This window comes from Salvelinus fontinalis, chromosome 39, assembly GCF_029448725.1.
Source record: "Salvelinus fontinalis isolate EN_2023a chromosome 39, ASM2944872v1, whole genome shotgun sequence".
In the NCBI taxonomy this organism is placed as follows: domain Eukaryota; kingdom Metazoa; phylum Chordata; class Actinopteri; order Salmoniformes; family Salmonidae; genus Salvelinus; species Salvelinus fontinalis.
This window is the reverse complement of record NC_074703.1, coordinates 22439492-22454323: the sequence shown is the minus strand read 5'-3', so window position 1 is coordinate 22454323 and position 14832 is coordinate 22439492. Positions and strand designations below refer to the sequence as shown.

Genomic DNA, 14832 nt, shown 5'->3' with positions numbered 1-14832 from the left:
GCCAGAGGACAAACCATTCACAGAGACAAACTGATATCTTTCTGACAGATAAGATCTAAACCAGGCCAGAACTTGTCCGTGTAGACCAATTTGGGTTTCCAATCTCTCCAAAAGAATGTGGTAATCAATGGTATCAAAGGTAGCACTAAGGTCTAGTAGCACGAGGACAGATGCAGAGCCTCAGTCTGACGCCATTAAAAGGTAATTTACCACCTTCACAAGTGCAGTCTCAGTGCTATGATGGGGTCTAATACCAGACTGAAGCATTTCGTATACATTGTTTGTCTTCAGGAAGGCAGTGAGTTGCTGCGCAACAGCTTTTTCTACAATTTTTGAGAGGAATGGAAGATTTGATATAGTTAGTAGATAGTTTTTTATATTTTCTGGGTCAAGGTTTGGCTTTTTCAAGAGAGGCTTTATTACTGCCACTTTTAGTGAGTTTTGTACACATCCGGTGGATAGAGAGCCATTTATTATGTTTAACATAGGAGGGCCAAGCACATGAAGCAGCTCTTTAAGTAGTTTAGTTGGAATAGGGTCCAGTATGCAGCTTGAAGGTTTAGAGGCCATGATTATTTTCATCATTGTGTCAAGAGATATAGTACTAAAACACTTAAGTGTCTCTCTTGATCCTAGGTCCTGGCAGAGTTGTGCAGACTCAGGACAGCTGAGCTTTGGAGGAATATGCAGATATGCAGAAGAGGAGTCTGTAATTTGCTTTCTAATGATCATGATCTTTTCCTCAAAGAAGTTCATGAATTTATTACTGCTGAAGTGAAAGCCATCCTCACTTGGGGAATGCTGCTTTTTAGTTAGCTTTGCGACAGTATAAAACTTTTTGGGGGGATTGTTCTTATTTTCCTCAATTAAGTTGGAAAAATAGGATGATCGAGCAGCAGTGAGGGCTCTTCGATACTGCACGGTACTGTCTTTCCAAGCTAGTCGGAAGACATCCAGTTTGGTGTGGCGCCATTTCCCTTCCAATTTTCTGGAAGCTTGCTTCAGAGCTCGAGTATTTTCTGTATACCAGGGAGCTAGTTTCTTCAGACAAATGTTTTTAGTTTTTAGGGGTGCAACTGCATCTAGGGTATTGCGCAATGTTACATTTTTGTCCTCTGACGTTCTTGGGTAGGCAGAAGGAGTCTGGAAGGGCATCAAGGAATCTTTGTGTTGTCTGAGAATTTATAGCACGACTTTGATGCTCCTTGGTTGGGGTCTGAGCATATTATTTGTTGCGATTCAAAACGTAATAAAATGGTGGTCCGATAGTCCAGTATTATGAGGAAAAACATTAAGATCTACAACATTTATTCCATGGGACAAAACTAGGTCCAGAGTATGACTGTGGCAGTGAGTAGGTCCAGAGACATGTTGGACAAAACCCACTGAGTCGATGATGGCTCTGAAAGCCTTTTGGAGTGGGTCTGTGGACTTTTCCATGTGAATATTAAAATCACCAAAAATTAGAATATTATCTGCTATGACTACAAGGTCCGATAGGAATTCAGGGAACTCAGTGAGGAACGCTATATATGGACCAGGAGGCCTGTAAACAGTAGCTACAAAAAGTGATTGAGTAGGCTGTATAGATTTCATGACTAGAAGCTCAAAAGACGAAAACTTCATTTTTTTTTTTGTAAATTGAAATTTGCTATCGTAAATGTTAGCAACACCTCCGCCTTTGCGGGATGCACAGGGGATATGGTCACTAGTGTAACCAGGAGGTGAGGCCTCATTTAACACAGTAAATTCATCAGGCTTAAGCCGTGTTTCAGTCAGGCCAATCACATCAAGATTATGATCAGTGATTAGTTCATTGACTATAACTGCCTTTGAAGTGAGGGATCTAACATTAAGTAGCCCTATTTTGAGATGTGAGGTATCACGATCTCTTTCAATAATGGCAGGAATGGAGGAGGTCTTTATCCTAGTGAGATTGCTAAGGCGAACACCGCCATGTTTAGTTTTGCCTAACCTAGGTTGAGGCACAGACACAGTCTCAATGGGGAAAGCTGAGCTGACTACACTGACTATGCTAGTGGCAGACTCCACTAAGCTGGCAGGCTGGTTAACAGCCTGCTGCCTGGCCTGCGCCCTATTTCATTGTGGAGCTAGAGGAGTTAGAGCCCTGTCTATGTTGGTAGATAAGATGAGAGCACCCCTCCAGCTAGGATGGAGTCCGTCACTCCTCAGCAGGCCAGGCTTGGTCCTGTTTGTGGGTGAGTCCCAGAAAGAGGGCCAATTATCTACAAATTCTATCTTTTGGGAGGGGCAGAAAACAGTTTTCAACCAGCGATTGAGTTGTGAAACTCTGCTGTAGAGCTCATCGATCCCCCTAACTGGGAGGGGGCCAGAGACAATTACTCGATGCCGACACATCTTTCTAGCTGATTTACACGCTGAAGCTATGTTGCGCTTGGTGACCTCTGACTGTTTCATCCTAACATCGTTGGTGCCCGACGTGGATAACAATATCTCTATTCTCTCTACACTCGCCAGTTTTAGCTTTAGCCAGCACCATCTTCAGATTAGCCTTAACGTCGGTAGCCCTGCCTCCTGGTAAACAGTGTATGATCGCTGGACGATTTGTTTTAAGTCTAATACTGCGGGTAATGGAGTCACCAATGACTAGGGTTTTCAATTTGTCAGAGCTAATGGTGGGAAGCTTCGGTGTCTCAGACTCCGTAACCAGAGGAGTAGAGGCAAGTGAAGGCGCCGCCTCCGACTCGCTGCTTAATGGGGAAAACCGGATGAAAGTTTCTGTCGGCTGAATGAGCGACACCGGTTGAGCATTCCTACAGCATTTCCCTCCAGGAGCCATGAGAAAGTTGTCCGGCTGCGGGGACTGTGCGAGGGGATTTATACTACTATCTGTACTTACTGGTGGCACAGACGTTGTTTCATCCTTTCCTACACTGAAATTACCCTTGCCTAACGACTGAGTCTGAAGCTGGGCTTGCATCACAGCTATCCGCAATTAGAAGGCATCATGTGAATGTTACTACTTAGCTTCAGCTGTTGAAGGTGCTGATGAACCATGTCCAGATAAAGCGTCCGGAGTGAAAAAGTTGAATGAAAAAAAAAGTTGAGGGAAAAAACGAAAAAAATATAAACGGTAATTAAAAAGTAAAAACCGTAAAGTTGTCAGGTAGCAAAGTAAGGTTGGCAACAAAACGCACAGCAACACGTCTGCAAGTTGCCTGGTGGTGACCTATGTGACAGGTATTATTAATAAAATGACATGCAAAACAGGCAACAAAAATATATATTATTATTATTATTATATATACGGTCAAAAGTTTTAGAACACCTACTCATTCAAGGGTTTTTCTTTATTTTTTTTACCTTTTTCTACATTGTAGAATAATAGTAATTAACCTCTCTGGGATAGATGGGACGCTTGCGTCCCAACAGCCATGTCAAAATGTAGAGCGCCAAATTCAAAAAAATTATATAAAATTAAACTTGATTAAATCACACATATAAGATATCAAATTAAAGCTACACTCGTTGTGAATCCAGCCAACATGTCAGATTTCAAAAAGGCTTTTCGGCGAAAGCATAAGATGCTATTATCTGATGATAGCCCAATGTAAACAAGAGAGTGTAGCCTATTTCAACCATGCTAGCGCTACTCAAAACGCTAATATAAAATATAAAACATGCATTACCTTTGACGAGATTCTTTTGTTGGCACTCCAATATGTCCCATAAACATCACAAATGGTCCTTTTGTTCGATTAATTCCATCCATATATATCCAAATTGTCCATTTATTTGGCGCCGTTGTACCAGGAAAAACAGCGTTCAATTTGAACAAAATCACGACACAATATCTAAAAAGAATTACCTCTAAACTTTGCCAAAACATTTCAAAGTACTTTTGTAATACAGCTTAAGGTATTTGTAAACGTTAATAATCGATCAAATTGAAGACAGGTCAATCTGTTTTCAATACAGGATATCAACAAACTCACGGAACATTTCACGTCTTGCCCAAATCTCAAACATAAACAAACGACGTCCCTCCACTTCCGGGTCAATATCTTGTTCACCTCACTAAGAAAAAACCTTAACCATTTTCCATACAATGGCGACATCCAGTGGAAGCAGTAGAAACTGCGCATTTACTGATTAGAATTCTGGTTTGCCCAAAACAATCCATTGAACATAGAGGAACTTAACAATAAAAAAGTTAGTCCTCAGGGTTTTGACTGCTATATAAGTTCTGTTATACTTACAGATATGATTCAAACAGTTTTAGAAACTTCAGAGTGTTTTCTATCCAAATCTACTAATTATATGCATATCTTATATTCTGGGGATGAGTAGCACGAAGTTGAAATTGCGCACGCTATTTTTCCCTAAGTGAAAATTCTGCACCCTATCATCAAGAAGTTAAGACATCAAAACTATGAAATAACACATATGGAATCATGTAGTAACCAAAGAAGTGTTAAACAAATCACTATATACGTTATATTTCAGATTCTTCAAAGTAGCCCTATTTTGCCGTAAAATGTACATAGGTTCAGAACATTTGCGAAACATCACAGTTTAAAATATATGGAAAATAGACATCAAAACTGGATGGTCTTCAGAGATAACTAATGTAAAATAATGTAAAATATACTGTGTCCGTGAAATTTATATAGAATGTATATATGCAATATTAAAGCTGATCCACCCCCCTTTAAAGATACTGTTTTATTTTTCATTAATGTTCATTAATCTTCTACTTTGACATTAAAGAGTATTTTGTGTAGATTTTGACAAAACAATTATTAAATCCATTTGAATCCCACTTTTTAGCACAATAAAATGTGGGAAAAGTCAAGGGGTGTGAATACTTTCTGAAGGCACTTTATAGCACGTGCACGCACACACTCATACTGACGTCACAAATACGCACGTACACACACATACACACACACACACACACACACACACACACACACACACACACACACACACACACACACACACACACACACACACACACACACACACACACACACACACACACACACACACACACACACACACACACACACACACACACACACACACACACACACACACACACACACACACACACACACACACACAAGCTGCTCCTACTGTCTATCATCTATCCTTTTGCCTAGTTACTTTATCCTCTACCTACAGTATATGTACATAGCTAACCTTAATTACCTTGTACCCCTGCACATTGACTCGGTACTGGTACTCCCGGTATATAGCCATGTCACTTTTTTCTTTATTATTATTCACTGTGTATTTATTCCTCGTGTTACTATTTACATGTTTTATTCTATATCTTTATCTTAACTCTGTATTGTTGGAAAAGGACCAATAAGTAAGGCTTTCACTGTTAGACTACAACTATTTTTTTACGAAGCGTGTGGCAAATAGAATGTGATTTGATTTGACTGCCTGGACAGAAAATGTGTCCTGACCTAGTCCCTTCTTCTTTTCGATTTGCAGATATAAAATTATGCTGCACAGAAATTGCACTTTGGGGAGTATAAAAATGTTCTGAATTTTAAAGTGACAGGATAGTTAGCAATCTGTCGATGGTTCTACTTAACCTTCCAATTGTCTTAGCATTGAGTAATCCTCTGAGATCTGCAATGGGTCTTCAGGAAAGTGTTTAGAAATTAAAGGCTAAGTGTTGATTTCAGTCGGGATTAGACTCGGTTTTTGATGGATTTCGTATTTTGACCCAGACTTATGCTGTTTTGTCCTGCTCTGTCTGCAGCTGGAGCGGAGCTTCAAGTTCATGAAGGAGACAGAGGACCAGCTAAGGATCATCCCCCAGTTCTGTTTCCCTGATGCTAAGGACTTGAAGCCAGTAGAGAACTACCCCAGGTCAGCAGGATCACACTCATAATGAACTAATCTAATATAACCTACATGTCTTTGTAATCATACACAGTTCTAATGTTTGAGAAAAGCACTTTATAGATAGAATGTATTTAGCTATTTATTATGGATCTGTACCATACTTTACTCTTATTAACCTCATAAACCAAAATACTGACCTTGGAGACTATGTGGCCCAGTAAACATTACCCCATTGGCCCCATGTCGGTATTCAGTGGGAAAGGTGGGCACGGGGCTAGCCCACAGCAATCCAACAACATCCCAACACACTAAGCCCACACCAGCCCCAAACGGGCTATTCCACAACAAGCCCAACACAGGGTAGCCTACACCAACCAAACAAAGGTTATCCTACACCCATCCCACATCAGCCCAACATGGGCTAGCCTACACCAATCCCAAATCAGCCCAACACAGGCTATGTATTTGGGGCCAAAGCATACATTGGAGGGGGGAAAAAACACTTAAAACATCTCAAACTTGTATCTCAAACAGACCACTTAAAAATGCTTGCCATTTTGTCATAGATGAGCTGGCCAATCAGCGGTCTACTCACAGAAAAGCAGCTTTTTAATTAATTCAACTTTTATGAAAGGAAAATTATTTCACTCATACTGTAATTAATTATTGGTCATATTTCATAAAAATCAGAAAACACTGGACAGTGACTTTATGTTCTGTTATGTGATGAGACATTTTTGGGGAATCTTGTACACTGCCAAAGATGAGGTCTATAAAATTACTTAAATAAGTGCCAAATGTGATATATGAGACACTTAACAGTTTCTCTTGTAAAAATATACTTTGAAAGCAACATCTTGGTCATCCATGATCCCTTAAATACCTTTAAGTCTTGACAATTATGCAATTCATGCATTGAAATAAAGTATAATTAATTAATTATAAATAAATATATTCCTATGAAATTGCAACAGCGTATTGGCCTAATGTGGGCAGCTTACATGGGGCCAATATTTTTGTCCGCATTGGGCCCACATCGTTCTAATATGGACATGTTTGCTGGGAAAGGACAGGCTTATTTCAGGCAAAGTGAGGGCTGCCCTCACCAGATATGGGCTGCCCACATTGGGTCACACTGGGCAAAGGCACATTGGCCCAATATGGGGAGTCAGCATGGAGACAATATGTTTGCCTGCAATGGGCCCACATCATACCAATGTGAACATGGTTTCTGGGGGGTTTATATCACAAACCAATAAGCATATTATACATACATTTATTGTATTTTATTTTTCCACAGTGAAATGTTCTCCTTTGTTTTGACTGGCGAAGATGGAAGCAGGAAGTTTGGATACTGTCGTCGTCTACTGGTACATTTTGCATGTATTCCTTCAGTACACATATACACTACTTGACCAAAAGTGTGTGGACACCTGTTCATTGAACATCTCATTCCAAAATCATGGGCATTAATATGGAGTTGGTCTGCCCCTCCACTTGTCTGGAATAACTTTCCACTAGATGTTGGAAAATTGCTGTGGGAACTTGCTTCTATTTAGCTACTAGAGCATTATTGAGGTTGGGCACTGATGTTGGGCGATTAGGCCTGGGTCGCAGTCGGTGTTCTAATTCATCCCAAAGGTATTTGATGAGGTTGAGGTCAGGGCTCTGTGCACGTCAGTCAGTTTCTTCCTCATCGATCTTGACAAACAATGTTTGTATGGACCTCGTTTTTGCATGAGGGCATTGTCATGCTGAAATAGCAATGGGCCTTCCCCAAACTGTTGCCAGAAAGTTGGAAGCACAGAATCGTCTAAAATGTCATTGTATGCTGTAGCGTTAAGATTTCCCTTCACTGGAATTAAGGGGCCTAGCCTGAACCATGAATAACCGCTGCAGACCATTATTCCTCTCCTTTACCAAACTTTACAGTTGGCACTATGCATTTCGGGCGGGTAGCGCTCTCCTGGCATCCACCAAACCCAGATTTGTCAGTCGGACTGCAACAGTGAAGCGTGAATCATCACTCCAGAGAACGCGTTTCCACTGCTACATAGTCCAATGGTGCTTTGCACCACTCCAGCCGACGCTTGGCATTGTCCACGGTGATATTAGGCTTGTGCCCGACAAACAGTTCTTGTGCTTATGATGCTTCCAGAAAAAGTTTGGAACTTGGTAGCGAGTGCAGCAACAGATGAATGTTATGTGCTACGTGCTTCAGCACTCGGTGGTCCCATTCTGTGAGCTTGTGTGGCCTACCACTTTGTGGCTGAGCTGTTGTTGCTCCTAGACATTTCCATTTCACACTAACAGCACTTACAGTTGACCGGCGAAGCTCTAGCAGGGCAGAAATTTTATGAACTGACTGGTTGGAAAGGTGGCATCCTATGACGGTGCCACGATGAAAATCACTCAGCTCTTCAGGCCATTCTACTGCCAATGTGTGTCTATGGAGATTGCATGGCGTGTGCTCGATTGTATACACCTGTCAGCGATGAGTGTGGCTGCAATAGCCAAATCCACTAATTTGAAGGGGTGTCCACATACTTTTGTGTATATCTATAGTGTACCATACAGACAGACAGAGTCACGGACAGGAAGTGGTTATCTATGATGTTGGCTGAGTAAATAACCATGATACTGCAAATAGAGATGGACTGGTGGGAAAATGTTATTCCCTGAGATGGATTCAGCGTAAATATGTGTGTGTATGTGTGTGCTTTACTGTGTGTATGGTGTTGTAGATGCTTGTGTGTTGTTATTTTTGTGAAAACATCCTCAGTCTCTTTCACCCTGCTGAAAGAAACAGCATAGACCAGCATACATTTCAAGCTGGTCAGTGCTGGTCTATGCTGGTTAGTGCTGTTCAGATGCTGGTCAAACTGGTATGACCAGCATGGTCTAACTGGTCAAGCTGGTCTGATCAGCATGGTCTAGCTGGTTATGCTGGCAGACCAGCCTTCATTGTGTTTTCGCTTGTGATCAGCATTTGTTGTGTTTTTGCTGGTGACCAGCCTTCGTTGTGTTCTCGCAGGTGACCAGCCTTTGCAAAAACCAGCATCAAAACACATTATGCTGGCCAGCCAGAGTGGATTTTCGCAAACTACATTCAGAATAGAGAGCAATAGTAATTGCTTTTTTTTGTAGGCACTAACTCCGCCATGGCTCGTTGGCCAAAGCCTATGGAGAAATTTATGTTTTTTTGTAGGGTCTTTGAAAAAACACGGAAAATAAGATCTGTGGTAAACTCAAGCTTGGGAGATCTGATGCATTTCGTTCTATGAGTTCATCTTCATCAGCTGACAGCACTTGTGAATTTTGAAGCATTTTGTAATCAAAGCAACCACATAAAGCACATAATGGCTTGAAAATTCATAAAGGTAATGTAATTTTGGGGGCTCCTGAGTGGCGGAGCGGTCTAAGGTACTGCATCTCAGTGCTTGAGGCGTCACTACAGACACCCTGGCTTGATTCCAGGCTGCATCACAACCGGCCGTGATTGGGAGTCCCATAGGGCGGAGCACAATTGCCCCAGCGTCGTCCTGGTTTGGCCGGTGTAGGCCATCATTGTAAATAAGAATTTGTTCTGAACTGACTTGCCTAGTTAAATGAAGGTTAAATAAAAAAAGGTAACTGATATTATTTATTAGATTGAGCCTGTGATAAAGGTGAACTGCACTGACTGATTCTGCATGTGTTTGTTCCGGTGCTCATTTATAAATGCAGTGGTTATTACTGAAGCCCAAACGGGTTGTCTTTGGAGTGTGGTTTAATGTCGGTGTTTCTTAGGTCTGTCTTTGCCATTCAATCGCAACAAACAAACAAGGGCAGTAGGGAGTAACTTAGTGACAGCGAGGTAAGCTATGCTAGCTTTGTTATGGAGTTAAGTTTTGAAGTTGAGGACTTCTCCTTACTGACTCGCCATCAGAAGATATTCTTGTTTTTAGCCAACTTGACAGCAGCTAGCTAGCTAGCATAGCTTGGGGATAGCTAGCATATCTAGGTAGCTGATATTTCTCTGTCAAATCACAGTTATGCCAAGATAGCAAGAAGTACCAGCGTCTGGAATGTGTTTCATGAGGCACTCGTTCTACAACACCTTGCTACTAAAGTAAAGTAAAGACATGTTACAGTGGAAACAATATCAACTGCCAACACAATATTCTACAACTGGCTAGTTACACTTTACCTATCAAATGAAAATAAGTTGTGGGTAGAGTACAACGATAGACAGAACAAGGGTTATATCTGTGGTTATATTCTACACACAATTAAAATAAGTTGTGCACCAAATTCACCATATTCTTTTTTCATCTTCAACATAGAAATGCTGCCAAAAATAACTTACTGAAACTTGTTACAAATGACGGAGTCATCCATGATTCACCAAACTATATTTTGAAAGAGGAAGCAAAATTACTTTAAGCATATGTTTTCGTTTCATACTCCTCCATCTCTACTAACCGAAGTTAATTGTATGGATTTTTTTTCTATTAATAATGTAAAACTAACAGCCTTACAGAAAGACTCAGGTAAAGGCCAAATTACAGATGAGGAACTTCTTGATGCAATAGCAAAAGTGTGCAAAGCTGTCATCAAGGCAAAGGGGGTCTAATTTAAATAATCTAAAATCTCAAATATATTTTGATTTGTTTAGCACTTTTTTGGTTACAACATGATCCCATATGTGTTATTTCATAGTTTTGATGTCTTCACTATTGTACTACAATCTAGAACAGTACAAATACACGTTTGACTGGTACTGTATATCTTCCATTGCCGATACAGATACTGTAACTATCATAATTTTGTCTCTTAGTTGTCATCGTTTCGTATGGTGTCCCATATAAGACACTTCTCTGACATGTTTGAAGAATACACAGGGTCTAGTTTGGAAGTTTTTTATATTTTTATTTCACCTTTATTTAACCAGGTAGGCCAGTTGAGAACAAGTTTTAATTTAGAGCTGGGACATGGCCAACATAAAGCAAAGCAGTGCGACAAAATCAACAACACAGAGTTACACATAAACAAACGTACAGTCAGTAACACAATATAAAAATCTATGTATGGTGTGTGCAAATGAAGAAGAGTAGGGAGGTAAGGCAATAAATAGGCCATGGAGGCGAAATAATTACAATTTATCATTAACACTGAAATCGACACCTACACCACCCGATGTCACAGGAAGGCTATAAAGATCATCAAGGACAACAACCACACGAGCCACTGCCTGTTCACCCCGTTATCATCCAGAAGGCGAGGTCAGTACAGGTGCATCAAAGCAGGGACCGAGAGACTGAAAAACAGCTTCTATCTCAAGGCCATCAGACTGTTAAACAGCCACCACTAACATTTAGTGGCCGCTGCCAACATACTGACTCAACTCCAGGCACTTTAATAATGGGAATTGATGGAAATGTATGTAAAAATGTATCACTAGCCACTTTAACACAATGCCACTTAATATAATGTTTACATACCCTACATTACTCATCTCATATGTATATGTATATACTGTACTCTATAGCATCTACTGCATCTTGCCATCTTTATGTAATACACTTTAAACTATGCCACTTTATGTTTATATACCCTACATTACTCATCTCATATGTATATACTGTACTCTATACCATCTACTGCATCTTGCCTATGCCGTTCTGTACCATCACTCATTCATATTTCTTTATGTACATATTCTTTATCCCTTTACACTTGTGTGTATAAGGTAGTAGTTGTGGAATTGTTAGGTTAGTTTACTCGTTGGTTATTACTGCATTGTCGGAACTAGAAGCACAAGCATTTCGCTACATTAACATCTGCTAACCATGTGTATGTGACAAATAACATTTGATTTGATGATTTGATTTAATTTGCTATGGGTGGGTGTTGCTATGGTGACAAGTGAGCTGAGATAAGGCGGGGCTTTACCTAGCATAAACTTATAGATGACCTGGAGCCAGTGGGTTTGGCGACGAGTATGAAGCGAGGGCCAGCCAACGAGAGTGTAGAGGTCGCAGTGGTGGGTAGTATATGGGGCTTTGGTGACAAAACGGATGGCACTATGATAGACTGCATCCAATTTATTGAGTAGGGTATTGGAGGCTATTTTGTAAATAACATCACCGAAGTCGAGGATTGGTAGGATGGTCAGTTTTACAAGGGTATGATTGGCAGCATGAGTGAAGAATGCTTTGTTGCGGAATAGGAAGCCAATTCTAGATTTAACTTTGGATTGGAGATGTTTGATGTGAGTCTGGAAGGAGAGTTTACAGTCTAACCAGACACCTAGGTATTTGTAGTTGTCCACATATTCTAAGTCAGAGCCGTCCAGAGTAGTGATGTTGGACAGGCGGGCAGGTGCAGGCAGCGATCCGTTGAAGAGCATGCATTTAGTTTTACATCTATTTAAGAGCAATTGGAGGCCACGGAAGGAGAGTTGTATGGCATTGAAGCTCGCCTGGAGGGTTGTTAACGTCTCTGGGATAGGTGGGACGCTAGCGTCCCACTTGGCATAAATCCAGAAAAAATGTAGCGCGCCAAATTCAAATATATTACTATAAAAATCAATCTTTCATGAAATCACACAAATTAAGACACCAAATTAAAGCTACACATAATGTGACTCCAGCCAACATGTATGATTTCCAAAAGGATTTACGGGGAAAGCACACCAAACAATTATGTTAGCTCAGTACATAGCCACAGAAAAACACAGCCATTTTCACAGTAAAAGATAGTAGTCGCAAAAATCAGAAAGAGATAAAATGAATCACTAACCTTTGATGATCTTCATCAGATGACACTCATAGGACATCATGTTACACAATACATTTATGTTTTGTTCGATAATGTGCATATTTATATCAACAAATCTCGGTTTACATTGGCGCCATGTTCAGAAATGCCTCCAAAATTTCCGGAGTAATTGCCGAGAGCCACGTCAAATAACGCACAATGTATTGCGCAATAAAGTTAATTTTACAAATGTAACAAAGCGATTGCATTAAGAACTAATTTGTCTGTCATATGCTGTCCACCCTGTATTTTTTAGTCAAGTTTATGATTATTTATTGATTAGAAGAGGTGCCTCTCCAAGATGCCGCCCGACATTTTCTGGGCAGCATGGCAACTTTTCTCATTGTATAAACACGAATTGTGCGGCTAAATATGCACATTTTCGAACAAACTCTATATGTATGTTGTAATATGATGTTACAGGACTGTCATCTGAAGAATTCTGGGAAGGCAATGTAAACTATGATTTATACCTGAAATATGCACATTTTTCTAACAAAACATATGCTATACAATAAATATGTTATCAGACTGTCATCTGATGAAGTTGTTTCTTGGTTAGTCGCTATTTATATCTTTATTTGGTCGAAATTGTGATAGCTACCTATGCAGGAAAAAAATGGTGGGAAAAAAAGTTGTGTCTTTTGCTATCGTGGTTAGCTAATAGATTTACATATTGTGTCTTCCTTGTAAAACATTTTAAAAATCAGAAATGATGGCTGGATTCACAAGATGTGTATCTTTCATCTGGTGTCTTGGACTTGTGATTTAATGATATTTAGATGCTAGTATTTACTTGTGATGCTATGCTAGGCTATGCTAGTCAGCTTTTTTTACTGATGGGGGTGCTCCCGGATCCGGGATTGTGTGCAAGTAGAAGTTAACATAGACCAGTCTCAGAATTTTCACTTCCATTTTGAATTTTTTTCTCAGGTTTTTGCCTGTGATATGAGTTGTGTTATACTCACAGACATCATTCAAACAGTTTTAGAAACTTCAGAGTGTTTTCTATCCAATAGTAATAATATGCATATATTAGCATCTGGGACAGAGTAGGAGGCAGTTCACTATGGGCACGCAATTCATCCAAAAGTGAAAATGCTGCCCCCTATATCAAAGAAGTTAACACAGTGTCCAAAGAAGGGTCAGAAGTATACAGAATGGTGTCGTCTGCGTAGAGGTGGATCAGAGACTCACCAGTAGCAAGAGCGACATCATTGATGTATACAGAGAAGAGAGTCGGTCCAAGAAATTGAACCCTGTGGCACCCCCATAGAGACTGCCAGGGGCCCGGACAACAGACCCTCCGATTTGACACACTGAACTCTATCAGAGAAGTAGTTGGTGAACCAGGCGAGGCAATCATTTGAGAAACCACGGCTGTCGAGTCTGCCGATGAGGATGTGGTGATTGACAGAGTCAAAGCCTTGGCCAGGTCAAGGAATACGGCTGCACAGTATTATTTCTTATCGATGAGGGTTAAGATATCGTTTAGGACCTTGAGCGTGGCTGAGGTGCACCCATGACCAGCTCTGAAACCAGATTGCATAGCGGAGAAGGTATGGTGGGATTCGAAATGGTCAGTAATCTGTTTGTTGACTTGGCTTTCGAAGACCTTAGAAAGGCAGGGTAGGATAGATATATGTCTGTAGCAGTTTGGGTCAAGAGTGTCCTCCGCTTTGAAGAGGGGGATGACCGCAGCTGCTTTCCAATCTTTGGGAATCTCAGACGACACGAAAGAGAGGTTGAACAGGCTAGTAATAGGGGTGGCAACAATTTCAGCAGATAATTTTAGAAATAAAGGGTCCAGATTATATAGCCCGGCTGATTTGTAAGGGTCCAGATTTTGCAGCTCTTTCAGAACATCAGCTGACTGGATTTGGGAGAAGGCTTGGGCGAGTAGCTGTGGGGGGTGCAGTGCTGTTGACCGGGGTAGGGGTAGCCAGGTGGAAAGCATGGCTAGCCGTAGAAAAATGCTTATTGAAATTCTCAATTAGAGTGGATTTGTCGGTGGTGACAGTGTTTCCTATCTTCAGTGCAGTGGGCAGCTGGGAGGAGATGTTGCTATTCTCCATGGACTTTACAGTGTCCCAGAACTTTTTTGAGTTTGTGTTGCAGGAAGCAAATTTCTGCTTGAAAAAGCTAGCCTTGGCTTTTCTAACTGCCTGTGTATATTGGTTTCTA

The 14832-nt window shown here is 40.7% G+C and overlaps 1 protein-coding gene across 1 annotated transcript in view; it reads left to right on the top strand.

Annotated features, from left to right (window-relative positions):
* The window catches only part of LOC129838433 (DENN domain-containing protein 2A-like), a 59943-nt gene that overhangs the window by 21589 nt on the left and 23522 nt on the right, over positions 1-14832 (top strand). The window contains exons 10-11 of the mRNA XM_055905377.1: positions 5762-5871; positions 7148-7217. Coding sequence (XP_055761352.1) covers positions 5762-5871; positions 7148-7217 — 180 coding nt within the window. The remainder of the gene's footprint in view (positions 1-5761; positions 5872-7147; positions 7218-14832) is intronic.